Below are 19,333 nucleotides of genomic sequence, written 5' to 3' on the forward strand. Positions count from 1 at the left end.
ACTTAAATTTGAATGTGAATTTGTTTGTTTACAAATTTGTGCATTTTATTTTTTATTATTACTATTCAATATTTTGTTATTTTTGCTGAGTTCTTTTCTTTTGTATATTAGCTGGTGTGTGTGTGTGTGTGTGTTTATGCTAATGTGTGCATAAACTGTGGTGCTTCAAACTAATGTCAGTAATAATAATGCAGTATTTAAAACTTCAAGAATTTATTGATAAAGTCTTTCAACACTGCCAAGATGAGCAAATTCAAAAGAGGCTGTTTAGCCTGTGTGTGTTCTTCATTCAGTGATAAACATGTATCCATAAAAGTAAACATTCTCTGAGGTTCCTCTGTTTGTATGCTAACCTTTCAGGATTCTTTCCTCATTGCTGTGTTTAGAGTTGTTTACATTTGAGATACATTAAAATCTGCTTTTTATTTTCTTACAGTCTGTTGCCCATTTAAATCAGTGATGTCTGACTTTAGAGGATGCGGATGAAAGCTGTGACTTTGCTGTTCGCAGATTTGATTTAACTTGTTCTGCATGAGAGTGTGCTGTGGAGCAAAGAAATGGCAAGAATGAAAATACACAGAGATAAACATCATGTGCTGTGTCGACATGACATTTCATTTTCTGCATCAAGCTGCGAAATGGCAAGACAGAATGAGAAAGAAATCTAGTTTAATTTTTAATGTACTTTCAAGGAAAATATAATTCTTCATATATATATATATATATATATACACACACATATATATATACATTTTCAAATCTAAAGAGAAATGGCCAATTTAGAGATGGTGTATGTGTGTGTATATACATACATACATATATATATATATACATATATACAGAGAAAGAGAGATTTTGTAAATGCCTGTCACACTGTGGAATAACAAACCACTTTTCGTAAATGAACCTTAAGGCCATTTTGTAACTAGATTGTATTTCAACTGTATTCCTGTACACCTTTCAGTAGATAAAATTGTCCAAAGACAAAAAAATGTCCCTCCCTTTTTCACAACCAGTGTACCAGCCTGTCTCTCTCTATTATTCTTGTTATCTTCATAACCCCTGTACAGTGAAAGGGTAGGGTAGATGTTGAAGCAGGTTTTGTAAGTCACATACGTTCTTAAGGCGTGGAAACCAATCCAACGAGTCTCTTTCCTTTAACACAACCGACATTCCACGCCCTGTTGACTGTGCTTTTCCTTTACTTCCTCTCCATCTCTTTTCATCATCGTTAATGCTTTAATTAATAAATACCAACATTTGCTAACCATACATATTCTGTGTATTCGCTTAGCAAGCTTGGTGCATGTTTAACTAATGTTTTTGGTGGTAAAAATCAAATTTAGAAGTTCAATTCCGTATACAAATGCAAGGTTAATCATTTCCCCACATAAACAAGTGTTAACCAGTTGAAAAACTTTAAAACAGACCTGACCGATCTGGTTCAGTGTTTCTTCTGCAATGTTTCATAATGTTTCCTCTTGCTGAACAAACAAGTTCAGACAGCTCACATGGCCTGAATAACTCAAAGCATGCAGGCATGATTTCCTTTAATACTTTGAAAACACATTAAACAGAAGACTGGTAGTCCTGTAACAAAATTATAGATCGTTTTTTTTTGAAAACTAAAGCTTATTTTATGCCCGAGGCAGAGAAGATGAATCATCATCTTGTGGATGTTTTAGCAGTGAGTCAGAGGGCTTCACATGTGTGACCGAAAAGAATTTCTCTTCGCTTTGATGACAAAGAACCACAGAGACTTTTCCTGTGGAAAATTCAGCTTCTGGTTTACTGGGAATCAATCCATCCCAAATCCTTTGCCATTAGGCTCCCACCACCAGCTAAAACTATAACATTGATAATAAGGAGAATCAAGTTGAGATAAACTCACATCCAAACCAAATGAAGGGCTTTTGCCAAGGATTTACCATAGACCTAATGCAAGAGTTGCTTGGAATACATAAACAATTATTACCCAAGATAATTAGTAGCGAATTCTCAGCACGACACTAAAAGGGTGTCTGACAAAGTAAAAAGTAAAAAAAACATCTAAAGCTATTGTTCAGGACGAGGTGTGGTCCTTTATGTGACTAGGGAGCACAGACATTCATGGACAAGTTTGAACATAGAGAAGCCTGCAGACGTTGGCAACTCCACAAACCACTAACAAGCAGTGTTTGGTTGACAGAGCTGTCCAAACAAAGGGAGTCTTATTTATTGAGCAATAAGATGGAAAATGTTACTAGGCTTCACAGGCAAGGGTTTCCTATTTGTCCCACGGAACACCATGCAGTATCATCATATTAACAGTAGGCTATACAAAACATTAACAACAACAAAAACTTTATGGTGTCATATTACCATGTAATTTTAGACACTGTAACTTCAGAATAAGAACAATGTTCCCCACTTTGGACATTTAAGATCATACACGGGAATGCATGATGGTTTTACGAGCATTTTACACACACACACACACACACACACACACACACACACACACACACACACACACACACACACACACACACACACATATTATATAGGCTATGTATTTAATTAGCACTATATCTTTAAAGTAAGAGGTTTATAATGGTAGAGCTGTATCCTCTAGTCTGGAGACAGAACTCCACCCTCAGTAAGGCGTGTTAACTAAACCAGATCCACAAGGAAGAAGAGGACAAGAGTTTAACAGCCGTTGAATTATAAGAGAACTGAAACATCCAACGTAAGTAGTAAACTTTGTTTTTGTGCAATTTGTTCAAATGACAATCATCTGCGCTAAAAATGTTGTCATCACTATAATTTCCTCGTTTCCGTTCATTTACCTTGATATGTCGTTTCTGCTTGATTTTATTCATCTGGAATTGAAGGCAAAGTGGTTGAACTTTTTAAAAGTATAGCAATTAAACTTTCGCTTACGACTTTAGTTTAATGTGAAATCTATCCTAGATTTATCTTATTATAATAAATATGCCTACCTTTACTAAACTAAATATTTTTATAATCAGTGTTACAAAACTGCGAATGACAATTAAAAACGAAAACCGCCGACAGCCATAGCAAACAAATTCTAGACACAAAGTAGCGAGAAAGAGAGCGGCACTGGTTACCCTGGACTACAGTTAAAAAAATATATAATAATAATAAAAAAATTTTTTATATATCAGCCGCACATTCAACACATGTGTACGTAGGCCTACTTAAAATATCATCAAATGTTAAACCACATTTATTCGGTTGAGTGAAAAATGTTATGGGTCTGACAAGTTTCAAAATAACAAAAGAGCAACATAAAAGTATCATTACTCTGTAGCCTATTTGGCCTTCTGAAGTCATACTCTTGTCATTCTGTGACTAACAGATTAAAAGACTAACAGATTCAAAATTAAGTCATTATTCACTGTTAATTCTCCTACTAGTGAAATGCTGTGATCAGATCATTGAGTCAGTGAGTTGAATTCAAGAATTAAATGAGTTCAATTCATGAATGAATCATTAAGGGCCTCTTTCCCAAAATCACCACAATAATCCATGAACTATAGCCTATGGATAAGAGTGGCCTGGGTATTCTTAAAACATTACCTTTGGGGGCCGTTTACACAAAACTTTTTATGTGTTTTGGCCGTTCATTTACACAGCAACTGTGTTTTGGGGGCCTGAAAATGCAAACTTTTAAAAACGGGTTTCAAAGTTTTTGAAAGCATTACTCAATTTTGTGCAAATGGTGGCATCATGCGTAGTACGTGTTCAGACTACAGGCGCATAGTTTTTCTTTACATCGCCAACTACTGGCCTGGCATGAATAGTATAGCGTTTTTAGTTGTTTTCCCAGATTCCTGTGAATGGGAAAACAAATTTTTGACAATGTTGTTGTCTGTACACAGAAAACGCAAAGGAATTTTTTTCCGTTTTTAGGACATCATTGTCGTGCAAACGTGCCCTTAGTGTGTTGGAATATTGTGAGGGCGAGTAGGCCTAAATGATGACATAATTTTAGCTTGAACTATCCCACCATATTGCTTTTTATTACAATACGTTGTTTTGAATGAGTTCACTCATTGTGATTTATTTCTCCAGTTTTTTTCTATCAGACGAAGAGGATCAGAGGAAGAATTCAGAGAAGTGGGTGCTTTGCTCTGAGCCATGGACTGGAAGACTTTTCAAGCCCTTCTCAGTGGGGTGAATAAATACTCCACCGCGTTCGGCCGGATCTGGCTCTCTGTGGTTTTTGTGTTCAGAGTGATGGTTTATGTTGTAGCAGCTGAGAAAGTTTGGGGCGATGAGCAAAAGGACTTTGACTGCAACACCAGGCAGCCGGGCTGCTCGAACGTCTGCTACGACCACTTCTTCCCCATTTCCCACATCCGACTGTGGGCTCTGCAGCTCATCTTCGTCACTTGTCCGTCGTTGATGGTCGTCATGCACGTGAAGTACCGTGAGGACCGCGAACACAAGTACCGTGTGAAGCATGGTGATAAAGTCAAGCTCTACGACAACACGGGGAAGAAGCACGGTGGACTGTGGTGGACGTACCTGATCAGCCTTTTTGTCAAGACCGCCATCGAGATCACCTTCTTGTACATCCTCCATCACATCTACGACAGTTTCTACCTGCCACGGCTGGTGAAGTGTGACGTCCAGCCGTGTCCCAACACTGTGGACTGTTACATTGGCCGACCCACAGAGAAAAGAGTCTTCACCTACTTCATGGTCGGAGCTTCGGCACTCTGCATAGTGCTCAGTGTCTGTGAGATCATCTATTTGATCTCCAAACGAGTCATTCGCTGTGCCAAAAAGTTTAAGAGACCCCACAGCAGTAGCACACCGCTTGATGGACGATACCGAGACGAGGACAGCAACTGCACCCTTCCTATGCATGAGGTGGACAGCAAACCCCAGTATAAGATGGAGTCTAAACCAGACTTTACGTCTGAGTATAAACCTGGGTCTAAACCGCAGTTTAAAGCTCAACTCAAGCCAACATTTAAGCCAGCCTACAGGTTGAGCGTGGACATGAGAGCTTCTGCTCCAAATCTCTCAGTACCTATGTACAAGATACAGTCTGAAATCCTCTAAAGAACGTTTCCCTCTGCGTCAAGTATTTACAAAGTCACCCAGAGGTATAAAATAGACTTTGAAGGTCTGGACAGTCCCAATGTCTTTCATTGTCCATCAAGACCTTTTGAACTGCCAGTCTTGGGTGTTTGTCATTTTGCAGAAGGTTCGTGAAATTCTGTATGGCAGATACATTTCCCTTGAAAATAGCAGGGATTAAGTGTTTTGCCTAATGGCGAAGTGGGGATTAATCAGTATTGTGATTTCACTGCTACCTGGGTTCAAACCTGGAAAAACAACCTAGTTCCTTTAGGCTTCGATGCCAGCTCAAATGATTGCATTATCACCATGATCCTAAGAACTAGTGCTGACGAAAGCATTCCTTTTCTTCTCATTCATTTCTTAGAAAGAACAAAGGTGAAAACTCATGAAAAAGCAAAAGAGTCCTCAAATAACCAGAAAGGCATTCATGGAGAACACACCTTCCAAAACCCACCTCCGCCTTCACACGCACAAAGAATGATAGGAGGAAGAGTAGTTTCATTGTATGTGAGATGTAATGAAAATGGTTCACGGGTCATTGATTGTTTACAATGTATCATTTCTCAATGTCCTGGATTTGTACCAAAGATCAGAATCAAGTTTCATAGTTGAAGCTGGTTTGACTATCACAGTTTCAGAGAGATCGTAGTTGATGTTTATGTGCTAACACTCCTGAACTCTATCTGAACTCAAATTCTTATGCTGGAAAAGTTGGAAAGTTTTTCTTCTACTATTTGTTGTAAAAGACTGTGGACTAACCTCTCCAGATCTATACTTGGCAAGCATTTGTAAGAATATGACTTTGTTCAGACTTGCTGTTATGATCGTGTTACATATTTTAGCTGAGATGTTTCATGCTGCATACCCTGCCTTTGTATATAAAAAAAAAATATTAAATCAATGCACTGACATATTATTTTATGAAATATCTTCAGGTTATTGTTTATGACGATATGTTTCAAATATGTAAATTTTGGAAGTTTTGAAAGTTTATTCATTTTGATGCTCTGCAAATAAAGTATAAAAGAACCATTTTGTCACATTTTTAAAAGATTAACAGTGTGAAATTGCAATAGCTTAAATCATGAACAGACATTTGAATCAAAGAGGAAACAATAAAGGAAGTGGATAAACAACTTCAATTCACTTTCACAGAACATGAACATTGTTATTCATTATCCTTTGTCAGAAGTTGCACATTATAAAATGGGAACTCATTGTAATACATTTGTGATGATCTATTTAAAATAGCATTCAAATGTTTAGGGTCAGTAAGATAAAAAAAGAAAAGAATAGAAATTAACACTGTTATTCAGCAAAGACGCATTAAATTGATCAAACCACAATAATACATTAACTATAGCCTATGGATAGAGAAAAAACTATTCAAAAGATTTCAAATAAATGCTGTTCTTTTGAACATTTAAATATTAAAATATTATTTTCAACACCAAATCAGCATATCAGAATGATTTCTGAAAGATCATGTGACACTGAAGACTGGAGTAATGATGCTGAAAATTCAGCTTTGCATCACAGGAATAAATTACATTTTAAAATATTCAAATATAAAAGCGATTTTAAATTGTAATAAAATTTCACAAAATTACTGGTTCCTGTATTTTAGTATTGACTGCTTTAAAAAAGTTTACTTGCTCTAAAAGTCAGAATCTTAATGGATCAAAATCACTGGAACATATATCTACCCAATTTATAGGTACCTTTACTATGAATGTTTGGACAAATGACAAATTTGTTTCATATAGAGACATTAATATATAGAGAAAGTCATTCTTCAGAATAATCACATGTATATGCAGCCCTCAGCCATACATTTACCAGACGCCACTTACTGATGAAAGTACAAGAACTATTTGATCAAGTTTTCACTGCTGATGAACTCATCAAACCTTAGTAATACATGAACTGTAAAATATGTTTTTGAGGGTGTGTGTATGATGTCAAACAAAATGCGTAAATGTCCTCGAGTTGTTGATCCAGTTCATCAGCCTTCAACAGATAGGTACATTCTTTCCTCTTTTAGAGGAAGAAGAAGATTCCAGTTTGTTACAATTGTAACAAGAGTTCAGCTGCCCGTCAGCCTAACCACAAGATGATTCCAGTTTTTTGTTTGTCACAGTTGTAAACAGAGATCAGCTGTCAGCCTAACCGGTTTTTTTAGTCTAAAAATAAGTTTGCCACATTGCATAAGGACTCATTCACTTTTTTCATTATTTTGTCTTTAATCAATAAACTTAATTACACCAATTAAACATCATAAATTGTGGACCAAAAAATTAAATAAAATCACACAATGTCAGTTAACAACACAAAAAGAAACAATAATAAGCCGTTTCACCCACAAGACATGTCTAAAAATCTACAGGCATTCAACAAACCTGCAGAGCTTTCTGCCTGTAACAAACACGCTGCTTTTGTAAAGGGATTTTCCTTCAATCATTTTCCTCAAACTAGAGGAACAAAATTAATCAGTTATCATAATTGTGCATCAATTCCACTCCCCGAGCCTTTTCCTTTTAATGGGTTTGTTATGACTACCAGTGTTGTAATGCATTTTACTGGTAATAACAGATATTTGCGTTTCAAAATTAGCCAAATTGGCTTTCGCAGACACATATCTGGGGATGTTAGACATAAAACCATGTGTGACGCCTCATTCCATGAGGCATTAGTTATAATACTAATCAACGTTAGTAATGTGATGCAGTCTAACCAGCAAGACATTTGCACCTATATGATTAACAATATTCTGGAAAGTCAAATTAGATCCCTCTCTAGTATTTATTGCCTTAAGGCATCATAAAATGCTCTTACTTCAGCAGTACATAAAACATTGAATTCATTTATTAGAAATAAAAACAACTCTATATTTACTGATTGCCTGTCATCAGTTATCAAGGCACAATAGAACATTTTTGGTCTGTCTGGTTGTGAATATTAGGTGATACAAGTTCACGAGCGTCTTTTTTCACTACCAGACTAATTCCCACATTCGATGTAGAGAACGGATGTGCTCATCCCCAGAGTCTAATTCCACTGCGATTAGAGATGCTTATTTTAAATATGCTGTAAATCAAGAGGCTTCACTCCATTCTAAGGGATAACACAGTGTGACCTCCACAAGAGTGAACCCAGACTATGATCAATAAGAAGAGAAAAAAGTCTTCAGAGCTTGCAGGATGCCTGAGCAACTTTTGAATTTGTTCTTCTGTTAAGTGAATGACAGATGTATGAGCCAGCGTCCAACAGTTTGGGCAAGTCCACTCCCTGAAACACAGAAACAACAACCTGAATGAGTGGCATAATTGTTTAAAAAAAAATTTTTTACCCAGAGCTTCATGTAAGCAAAGATATTTTTGTGACATTACATTTTTTCATAACATTTCATGACAATTCTCAGTCCCCATTTTAAGCCAGATGCACACAGTACGATTTACAATAGTCATTTATGACTGTTGCTCTTCAGACTGTATGAACATGATCCCCGCTGTAAGCCATGTCACACTGTGGGATCTCAGTTAATTAATCAATGCCAGACTGTACGGCAGTCAAGACGTGTTGAAAAAGGATGCACGCAAGAAGACTCGTAGGGGTTTTACATCCGTGAAGTGAGCTGAATAACATGCGGGATTGAAATGTTGGCTGGCAAACAAAAACAATCTCTAGCTTTAATTTTGATCATGGCTTCTCTTGAAAAAGTAAAGAACAAAGACGATGTGCGTGGAGCAAGTGGTGGTTTGTTGTATCTCTAATTGCATCATTAGATTCTGTGCTCCAATTGGTTTTGATTTGATGGTTGTCGTAGAAGTCACATTACAGGACTGTGCTTCAAATCTTCTGACACTGCAATCAAATTTCTCCTCAGATGAAATTCTGGCAATGGTCATTAATCGGCTGCCGGTAAACATGTCAAAATAATTGTCAAAGACATCTTTTAGGATTTATAAAATTTGTCTCAGACGGCCAAATCGTGGCCAAATTCGCGCAGTGTGACTGTGAACCAAAGTTCAGATTGTTATGAAGAATGTCACATGACTAATGCCAGTATGCATTGATTGGCTGCTGATTTTGAAGGGTGGAGTACTTTACAGAAAGCCCCAATTAAGAAGATACACAATCATCCAGCAAAAGTCATTAGGCGTAACATCACCTATCAAAACCAAGTTTTGGGTAGGGCTAGTAAGATAATGCATTTACAGACCAGAACTTTCAAAAAGAAAAATGACCCAGGTGACAGAAAAATGTACAGAAAGAATAAGTACAGACACAGTCGTGTTGGACTTACAGTATGGATTCCCAGTCCGTGCAGCATATAGACCACATCTTCAGTTGCAACATTCCCAGAAGCGCCCTGGGCATAAGGGCAGCCGCCTAGCCCTGCAACAGATGAGTCCACGACACTTACCCCATTCTAGAATAGATTACAGGAAACAAAAGTATGTTGTATTTAAAAAGTAGTTGCTCATTTTAAGAATGTGAAAAATAACAGAATGCACGTTATGTACGCAAAGAGCAGTTCTAAATAGATAATTATAGCTGCAAGCATCGAGGATGGGCCCAAGCCCTGACACCACAGTCATCCCGGTGACACACACATGCACGCACACACGCATACTGCATCAATTATAATTTTTTTTTAAACATTTTTTATTTAGAAATAAAAGGTGTATAATTTATTATTTAGAAGATACGAGACTCTTCCAGTTTCCCATTTGTAATTATTTTAAGCTCTCGCCATTTCAACTTTGTACAAATACACCCGATACACGTTCACAATTGTGGTGGATTTTTAATAGATAAAATAGTAAACTGTCTATTAAACTAACCATGTTTCTAACATCTAACCTTACTTCCTTTTTCAGACCTAACATGATAACACTTTGAAACACAATGTACTAAAACGTTGTCCTGTGTTTTTGAATGCTGTATGTTGTGTTGCCATACCACTTTTACTTTGGTAGTGATTAAAGCATTTAAAGGACATTTGCTGAGGTCTGTTTGTCAATTATTCCTGCGCAGGAAGAAATCTAGTTAGGGATCGTCGATTGGAGACGGCCCCGGTAGACTTAGGTCAGATGAGAACTAATTAGGTACCATTAATTAGGTTTAGGAAAAAGTCTACGACACAATTTAGCATCTTCAATATATTGGCATCATGTTAAGAAAGTTTGCTGTAAATTGTATGAAGCCCTTTGGTGCAGTAGTTATAAAAATAAGAGCTTGATTAAAAAATCCACATCCAAACAAAAATATCTGACTTCCTGTTGGTCGGAGCTAACGACTGTAAATTAAAATGTTGTCCGGCTTGGTGAGAACAATATAAGTACAGAGTTTAAGGACATATATTGTGTCCCTATATTGTGCAATTTTGCATCCATGTCTTGGCTTCACGCTAACCAAGTTTGGTGGCCATCGTATGAATCCCCTAGGAGGAGTTTATCAAATTCCAGAGCATGCATTTTTCAAACAACCCATAATAGCCGACTTCCTGTTTGGCTGGCGTATGACTATGAGAGTGAAAGTTGCTTGGCCCTATCTATAAGTGTATGAAGTTTGGTTACTGTAGGTGAAAAGAAGTGCGCTACAGAGCTCCTCTAAAACAACCATATAAAAGGGCATGATTGAGCATGAGGTCCACAAAAGTGCCCAAAAGGTACAAATAAATTTACCTGAGGAAAACAATAGGGCCCAAGCCCTAAGGGGCTAATACAATAAAACAATACAAATATAATAAAAAATATCAGTCATGACAGACAATGGGCAAAGAGACAATGGGCATGGGCATGATTCCACATACCCTCTGATTCACTCACCTGTAATGCCACAAGTATGTTAGCAAGTGCTTGTCCATAAGTGTCATGACAATGAACTGCTAAAGCCTCCACAGGAACCTCTTTCTTCACAGCATTCAACATCTCAGACATGCCACCTGGAGTGCCTACTCCGATGGTATCGCCAAGTGAAATCTCATAGCACCCCATGGAATACAGTCGCTTAGCAACCTCTGCCACTTTGTTTGGCGATACCTTCCCTTCATATGGACAACCGAGCACACACGACACATAGCTTGGAAAAACAGAGCAAAAGAGGATTTTTCAATAATAAGAGCACAGTAATCTTAACTTTTTGCACACTTGGTTATGAAAAAAATAAGTGAGACGAACTGTGCAATCCGCGTTTGTCTTACCCTCTCACAGGAACGCCCTTTTGTTTGGCCGCTCTCATCACCTCCTCAAAGCGTACGAGACTCTCATCCACTGAACAGTTTATGTTCTTCTTGCTGAAAAGCTCTGATGCAGCACCAAATATTGCCACCTCTTTTGCACCAGCCTTCACCTGAGATAAAAATAATATATATATATATATATATATATATATATATATATACACACACATACATACATACATATATATATACAGTGAGGAAAATAAGTATTTGAACACCCTGCTATTTTGCAAGTTCTCCCACTTAGAAATCATGGAGGGGTCTGAAATTGTCATCGTAGGTGCATGTCCACTGTGAGAGACATAATCTAAAAAAAAAAATCCAGAAATCACAATGTATGATTTTTTAACTATTTATTTGTATGATACAGCTGCAAATAAGTATTTGAACACCTGAGAAAATCAATGTTAATATTTGGTACAGTAGCCTTTGTTTGCAATTACAGAGGTCAAACGTTTCCTGTAGTTTTTCACCAGGTTTGCACACACTGCAGGAGGGATTTTGGCCCACTCCTCCATACAGATCTTCTCTAGATCAGTCAGGTTTCTGGGCTGTCGCTGAGAAACACGGAGTTTGAGCTCCCTCCAAAGATTCTCTATTGGGTTTAGGTCTGGAGACTGGCTAGGCCACGCCATGATATGCTTCTTACAGAGCCACTCCTTGGTTATCCTGGCTGTGTGCTTCGGGTCATTGTCATGTTGGAAGACCCAGCCTCGACCCATCTTCAATGCTCTAACTGAGGGAAGGAGGTTGTTCCCCAAAATCTCGCAATACATGGCCCCGGTCATCCTCTCCTTAATACAGTGCAGTCGCCCTGTCCCATGTGCAAAAAAACACCCCCAAAGCATGATGCTACCACCCCCATGCTTCACAGTAGGGATGGCGTTCTTGGGATGGTACTCATCATTCTTCTTCCTCCAAACACGTTTAGTGGAATTATGACCAAAAAGTTCTATTTTGGTCTCATCTGACCACATGACTTTCTCCCATGACTCCTCTGGATCATCCAAATGGTCATTGGCAAACTTAAGACGGGCCTTGACATGTGCTGGTTTAAGCAGGGGAACCTTCCGTGCCATGCATGATTTCAAACCATGACGTCTTAGTGTATTACCAACAGTAACCTTGGAAACGGTGGTCCCAGCTCTTTTCAGGTCATTGACCAGCTCCTCCCGTGTAGTTCTGGGCTGATTTCTCACCTTTCTTAGGATCACTGAGACCCCACGAGGTGAGATCTTTCATGGAGCCCCAGTCCGAGGGAGATTGACATTCATGTTTAGCTTCTTCCATTTTCTAATGATTGCTCCAACAGTGGACCTTTTTTCACCAAGCTGCTTGGCAATTTCCCCGTAGCCCTTTCCAGCCTTGTGGAGGTGTACAATTTTGACTCTAGTGTCTTTGGACAGCTCTTTGGTCTTGGCCATGTTAGTAGTTGGATTCTTACTGATTGTATGGGGTGGACAGGTGTCTTTATGCAGCTAACGACCTCAAACAGGTACATCTAATTTAGGATAATAAATGGAGTGGAGGTGGACATTTTAAAGGCAGACTAACAGGTCTTTGAGGGTCAGAATTCTAGCTGATAGACAGGTGTTCAAATACTTATTTGCAGCTGTATCATAAATAGTTAAAAAATCATATATTGTGATTTCTGGATTTTTTTTTTTTAGATTATGTCTCTCACAGTGGACATGCACCTACGATGACAATTTCAGACCCCTCCATGATTTCCAAGTGGGAGAACTTGCAAAATAGCAGGGTGTTCAAATACTTATTTTCCTCACTGTATATCAAAAATACAGCAACTGCTGTACTACCATTTAAAATCACTGTTTTCTATTTTAATACATTTCATAATTTATTCCTATGATAGCAAGGCTGAATTTTGAGCATCATTACTCCAGTCTTTAATGTCTCATGATCCTTCAGAAATCATCCTAATATGCAGGTTTGGTGCTCAAGAAGCATTTCTTATTATTATCAATATTGTAAACAGTTCAATGTTGTTAACAGTTTACTGATTAATATTTTTTGTAGAAACCATGATACATTTTCCCCCAGGATTCTTAGAAAAACAAAGTTCAAAAGAACACCATTTATTTGAAATAATTTTTTTGTAACAATGTAAAAATCTTTGCTATCACTTTTGATCAATTTAATTCATCCTTGCTGAATAAAAGTATTAATTCTGTTAAATCTAGTTTACTTCTATTTAATATTACTGACCGAAATCTTTTGAATGATAGTATAAACATATATGTTGTACAGCACTAGCACATGACAGTCTGCTGTTATTCACTCACTGCAGCCTGAAATCCTTTCAGATTAGGGGTTAGAACGGGGTAATTCACACCAGGTTTCTTGTGGAGACCACGCATCACTTCCTCCTGATCAGCCATCTACCAATCAAATGCAGCCAAACTTCAATGGTTACATCAAAGATCCTCTCATAATTCGCTATTTTATTGCGTTTATGTTGCGTTTCTATTAATGTAATGTTTGCATGCTTCATTGGTGTGTGCTGTAGTGCTTTATCTCACCTGAGGGACCCATTTAGGTGAAACAAAACTTGTGGCCTCAATGACAGGAAGTCCCGCCGCAGAGAGCATATCAATCAGACGGATCTTCACTTCAGTGGGAACGATGGTCTGATGGATGCAGAAATTAAACGCGGAAATCTCCTCTATTTCCCAGAACTTCTCACACTAATACATTTCCATGAACTTGAGAATGTTTTTAAACAAATAATTAAAAATAAATAAATAATAAAGATTATATATATATATATATATATATATATATATATATATATATTTTTTTTTTATATATATATATTAAGAGTAATTAAATATTAAAAGTAATTAAATTTCTATACCTAACGTTACCTATAACTTGTTACCTTTGAAATTCCATGATATTTATAAGACTGACTCGATTTACTGTGAGACACCAGTGTTTGACAGTTGGTAAACTCAAAACAGAAGTGATAACCACATTGCACATTGTCATGTTGGATTTTGATGCAGGCGGATTAATAAACAAAATGATCTTCACCTTCTCATTCTGGAGTCCATCTCGGGGTCCAACCTCCACAATCTTAACCCTCTCTGGGAACGACTGAGTGGCAGACACACTGACCTGTCAAATCACACACACAAAAAAATAGACAAACAAGCACACAAAAGGGCAAATACAAACCACATAACATCGTCACATTCTGAGCAGCAAATAAAAACTTACGGATCTGAGCACGACGGCGGCAAAGGAGTGCAGAGCAGGTCGGTGAACCCGAACAGAAGCGAACGGACCGAATGGACCAGGACCAACTCTCATCATAAGCGCCGCCATCTTCACACGCCCCCATTAGCCCTGACGTCATAACGCCGTATATGAATTAAGGTCTCGCGATAATTCAGGATCAGATTTCGAGAGCTAAATGTTTTCTTGTTTGCCCAAAAAGTTTTTGTTAAATTATAGTATAAATGTAGAATGAGCAAATTTATTTGCGTTTTATTCTGGTTAAATGCAAATGATGATTCTTACACACACTGCATGTATAGAATACATTTCTTTAGTCTAAAATTAAATAATCAAAGCAAATAATTGTCATGCCAAAATAAGACAAATTGCAAAGATGGTATTTCCAGAATCAAACAGAAACACATACATTTATACATACAATATTTTATTTAGACAATGTTTTAAGTTGAGCCTGTGACTGATAACAAATAACTTGTTGCGATTTAAATAAATAAATGAGTCTGTTACACATTACACAAAGTAGGTCACGTGGACTCCATGCAGCATAGTATATAAAATGATAAATGTAAACCTTGGCATTAACTAAAGTTTGAAAGATTGAAATCACAGAATTTTTCATTTTTAATTAAAGAAAAATCCCAGTGCGTCAGCCTTGGATCTAAATTGAATGACCCCATTGCCCATAAATGCCTTTTTTGAAATAAACTAAATATACTTTAAATTACAGAAATATACTTGTACTTTTATAAAAACTTTAGATACTTAAATACTTTAGATTTGTAATGAGAAAGTATTTTTATTTGTACAAAAACGCACAATCATTTCCCTTATGAAATTAAGAGAAACATCAACAGATGTTAAACTGCCAAGACGACAGCTCTTACCCATTCACCCTCACACACACAAACCCAAACATATCATCACTTCCCACTGGCTTCCTCATCACTGTCCTCCACTTCCTGGATAATGAGATCTGCTCCAGAATCTTCTGCGAGGTCATCGTCGTCCATGACCCATGTAATTTGCCTGTTGTCACTCATGTTCTCTTCCACACCCAATAACAGGCCTTCCTTCTCCTCATTTTCATCAGTTCCATCTGTGATTAACTCACTGTAGCCACTTTCCTGAATGCAAACGTCGCACAGCCTGTATTTGCGGGTTCCCTCGCTTACCACTCGCCCATTGACTTCGGTTACGTGCCGTTTGCACTTCCTGCACACCAGCTTACGGGCCTGATGAATCTGTGTAACACAAGTGTTAAAAAGGAGAGTGGATGTTTAGATCTCTCTCACATCAATATAATTTTTCTTTTGTTTAACAGACTGAAAAACATATACAATTATATATAATCGCATCTATTTCATTTGACCGAATTCAACCCTGACTTAATGTGATCACAAAGGAAGTACAAGATTTGATGAATTAATGACCAGCAGTAGCATGTGGATATGCACAGCCTGTGGAGGTGTTAATGAACCGGACATGTGTGAAGCTTAGTGTTTCTCACCGTCTCAAAATGGCTGCGCAGGTGTTCCAGGCGAGTGAAACGTTTGCTGCAGGCCTGACAGGGATACGGACGCTCACCTGTGTGACAGCGGAGATGACGCTTCAAGTCTGCCTTCCTCTTTACTGTGTGCGTGCAGAACGGACATTTGTAGCGCATAGAGGGAGTGGAATCTGAGGCAGAGAGAGAGAGAGACATTGACTGTCAGATCCCTTTCACGCATTACCACATCAGAAAACTATCTGAAAGCCTATTTAAAAAAAAAAAAATCTCGTTTACCCAGAAAGTCCAGAACCATTGCATAATATAGAGATATAAAGAAAGAATCAGGGGTGTGAAATGTGTGATAAAGGCCTAAAGGAGAAATGTTTTGCATTTGTATCTATTGTCCAGATTTTGACTGTTGATTAAAACCTTGAATAGCTCCTAATTACAAAACAGATTTGTGTAATATGACTTGACTCTTTCACTGTGGGAGGCAGAGGAAGTCTTGCTGGAGGACAAGAAAAACACTTTATATTTATGTAAAATAGAAAAGAATAAAACATAATTTATATAGCCAATATATTTTTAAAAATTTTTAAAATGTTTTTAAAGTCTTTATGCACACCAAGACTGCATTTATTTAATAATAATAATAAAAACACAGTAAAAACAGCAATATTGTGAAATATTACAACAATTTAAAAAGTTTCACAGTTTCTATTTAAATATATTTAAAATGTAATGCATTCCTGTGATGGCAAAGCTGAATCGTTCAGCAGTCTTCGTGTCACGTGATCCTTCAGAAATCATTCTAATAGGCTATACTGATTTGTTGCTCAAAAAACATTTCTTATTATCAATGCTGGAAACAGTTGCTGCTGCTTAATATTTGATGAATAGAACGTTCAAACGAACAGCATTTATTTGAAATAGATTATTTTGTAACAACGTAAAAGTATTTACTGTCGTGTTTGGTTAATTTAATGCATGCTGAATAAAACTTTTAGACAGCAATGTAACAGTGATTACCTTTATTGAACACCCCAACTACCCCAACAATGGACGGAAGGTTGGCGTACAGCTCGTCTGCTTTCTGAGAGCAGTGTGACACCACCCCCTGTAGGTCAATGAGAGAAGTGTCTTCTGTTACCAAGCGACTGGTGGCGGTTCTTTTCCTGCTTCCTCTTCTCCTGCGTTCCGGGAGCCCAGAGCCGTACTGCTCCTCCTCCAGGCTGGACTGCGGAGGAGAGTTCAGCTGAAGCCCTGACGGCTGCGGGCTGGTTCCGCTGAACTCTTCCTGCGGCTGTTCATCCTCTTGTTGATCCCAGAGTCTGGTCTGAGGGCTCATGCTGACGTCACACATGTTGGACTGCTCGATGACGTTCTCACGTCTGTCCTGAAGCGGACTGCTGTCCGACAGACACAAATACCGATTCTCATCGTCCTCTTTTGCACTGATCTCAAGGAAAGATTTAATGAAGGCCTTGCAGTAGGAAATTACGTCGTTCATCTGCAGGTAGCTGGCGGCTGACATGACTTCTATTACATTAGAGCTGTTGAGCTCCAGCTGACCAGAGTAAATGAAGTCCAGGATGATGGCAAAGATATCAGGGCTGAAGACATCAAAAGAAGCACTTACAGACTCTAGAGTGTCTTTAGATCCCTGAGACAGCAGCATCCTGAAATATCCACTGCTGCCGTACAGGACATTACGGTGTGCACGGAAAATCTGACCCTCAACCAGCACGTTGCAGTCACAGAACAACTCCTGCTGCCTCTGCTGGTCCAGCTGTTTGAGCAAACAGCTCTGGTGAATGGCTGACATATCTGCACTGGTCCATTTGTGAACAGGTCTGAAAAAAGAAGTGAGAACTTTAATGAAAAAAAAAAAAAAAAAAAAAAAGAGTTGCCTAACTTCTCATTATTCAGTTTTACATTATTTCTGCAGCGTGTATGTGTGCTTTTGTGTGACGTAATGGCAGCGATTCGATTTCACAAGGAGGCAGTAAGACTCCGCCTACTGTTCTCTGATTGGACTACGCATCTGTCAATCATGTACATTCGCTGTGGAAGGGGCAACACCCGACTTTGCGCATCGGGTAACAAGGGAGAGAAGCAGGGAGAAAAAAAAAGGAGGAAATACAGAAAGAGGGAGAGAAGACGAGAAACGCGGGTTTTACACTGGCGCTTAAGACATTGAAATAATTACAATAAAGAAAAATTAGGGGACGTTCTTGCTGTAAAAAAAAAAAATCTCTCCATCATTCGTCTCCCCTCGCAGCACGCGCACGCACACTACCAAAACTGGGTTACACCGCAAGTCAAGACATAAATAAACATATAACCAAATTAATATAAAGCCATAGAATTCGTAGCAACCGAGAAAACGCTCGACAAGTCAATTAGCTATGAGATTAAAGTGCTCTTCGCCCTTTATGTGTAAAACGCCCGCCGGATAAAATAATACCTGAGATAACGCGCACACACACGCCTGTACTTCACTAAAAGGGCATTTAAACATTAACCAGACACATCATTTATTTCATTACGAATTAAAGCTGTCAGATAAGGGAATAGAGGCAGTGGGGTGGTTTCTGACGGGAGCCCTGTCGTCCGTGGAGAGCCGCCCACCGAACCGACCTCAGGCTGGATCTTAAAACGCAAAACACCCGGCTTTGCAACACCGTCGCCTTTTTTTCATATTTCGGATTACCTGAGCTCGGACGCCCCGCGGGTTGACGCTGAGCCTCGTGCTGGACCCCTTCGCCCACCCTCTTCACCCGGGCACCGTTTCCCCCAGTCTCTTTAAACATAATACTCACAGATGCCCCGCGTCACCCGCACTCCGGTACGGTCGACATGTCCCACTTTCACAAACCATCTCCATTTCTCTGCCTACTTTGGATGTATTTGTCCAGCTTTTGTTATCAGGGCGAACTGCTTTCACTTCCTGCTTTGCCCGAAAGACCGAAACCCGTTTGTGCTGGAAAAACGTTTTGCTGACGTGGGTGTCCGGAGCGCCCGGGACCGGAGAACCGCTTAAAGCACACGCGCCCCCGTACAGCAAAACCAATGCATTTACGCCTTCTGGCCTTAAAATGAATAAATGTCCCATTTTATTTTTTTTAGCACTTATGTTGGCCCACTCGTCTCATAGCCAGGAACACAGCGCCAGTGATTTGATAGGGGACTAGTTTAAATTTCATACACTCGAGTCGAAGGTGTTTTATTGAAGC

At 38.6% G+C, this 19,333-nt stretch overlaps 3 protein-coding genes across 3 annotated transcripts; 1 reads left to right on the forward strand and 2 right to left on the reverse strand.

The window, feature by feature from the left end:
• Positions 1–2,631: 2,631 nt before the first annotated feature.
• Positions 2,632–6,258, forward strand: gjb3 (gap junction protein beta 3). The gene is made up of 2 exons (XM_084393141.1): positions 2,632–2,728; positions 4,081–6,258. Exon 2 carries the CDS (start codon positions 4,147–4,149, stop codon positions 5,077–5,079), a length of 933 nt encoding a protein of 310 aa, XP_084249267.1. The 5' UTR covers positions 2,632–2,728; positions 4,081–4,146; the 3' UTR covers positions 5,080–6,258.
• A 1,685-nt stretch (positions 6,259–7,943) lies between these two features.
• hmgcl (3-hydroxy-3-methylglutaryl-CoA lyase) lies at positions 7,944–14,734 on the reverse strand. Its single transcript, XM_084393140.1, has 8 exons — positions 14,588–14,734; positions 14,402–14,485; positions 13,888–13,995; positions 13,651–13,746; positions 11,309–11,457; positions 10,935–11,187; positions 9,407–9,532; positions 7,944–8,388 (listed from the first exon to the last, which is right to left on the reverse strand). Exons 1-8 carry the CDS (start codon positions 14,693–14,695, stop codon positions 8,287–8,289), a joined length of 1,026 nt encoding a protein of 341 aa, XP_084249266.1. The 5' UTR covers positions 14,696–14,734; the 3' UTR covers positions 7,944–8,286.
• Positions 14,735–14,766: 32 nt separating this feature from the next.
• On the reverse strand, positions 14,767–19,297 carry zbtb8a (zinc finger and BTB domain containing 8A). The gene is made up of 4 exons (XM_084393229.1): positions 18,920–19,297; positions 17,127–17,950; positions 16,116–16,285; positions 14,767–15,849 (listed from the first exon to the last, which is right to left on the reverse strand). The coding sequence occupies exons 1-4, from the start codon at positions 19,210–19,212 to the stop codon at positions 15,529–15,531; spliced, it is 1,608 nt and encodes a 535-aa protein (XP_084249355.1). The 5' UTR covers positions 19,213–19,297; the 3' UTR covers positions 14,767–15,528.
• Positions 19,298–19,333: the final 36 nt, after the last annotated feature.

Source organism: Rutilus rutilus, assembly GCF_951802725.1.
Source record: "Rutilus rutilus genome assembly, chromosome: 21".
In the NCBI taxonomy this organism is placed as follows: Eukaryota; Metazoa; Chordata; class Actinopteri; order Cypriniformes; family Leuciscidae; genus Rutilus; species Rutilus rutilus.

Bases quoted from the DNA above. Each gene is read 5' to 3' on its own strand.
- zbtb8a (XM_084393229.1), bottom strand. From the start codon at position 19,212: ATGGGACATTTATTCATTTTAAGGCCAGAAGGCGTAAATGCATTGGTT. The intron at 17,951-18,919 runs GTGAGTATTATG...TTCTTTTTTCAG, and splicing joins GCGGGTGACGCGGGGCATCT to ACCTGTTCACAAATGGACCA. The intron at 16,286-17,126 runs GTAATCACTGTT...TCTCTGCCTCAG, and splicing joins AGTTGGGGTGTTCAATAAAG to ATTCCACTCCCTCTATGCGC.
- gjb3 (XM_084393141.1), top strand. From the start codon at position 4,147: ATGGACTGGAAGACTTTTCAAGCCCTTCTCAGTGGGGTGAATAAATAC.
- hmgcl (XM_084393140.1), bottom strand. From the start codon at position 14,695: ATGGCGGCGCTTATGATGAGAGTTGGTCCTGGTCCATTCGGTCCGTTC. The intron at 14,486-14,587 runs GTAAGTTTTTAT...GTGATTTGACAG, and splicing joins CCGCCGTCGTGCTCAGATCC to GTCAGTGTGTCTGCCACTCA. The intron at 11,188-11,308 runs GTAAGACAAACG...TGTTTTTCCAAG, and splicing joins AAGGGCGTTCCTGTGAGAGG to CTATGTGTCGTGTGTGCTCG.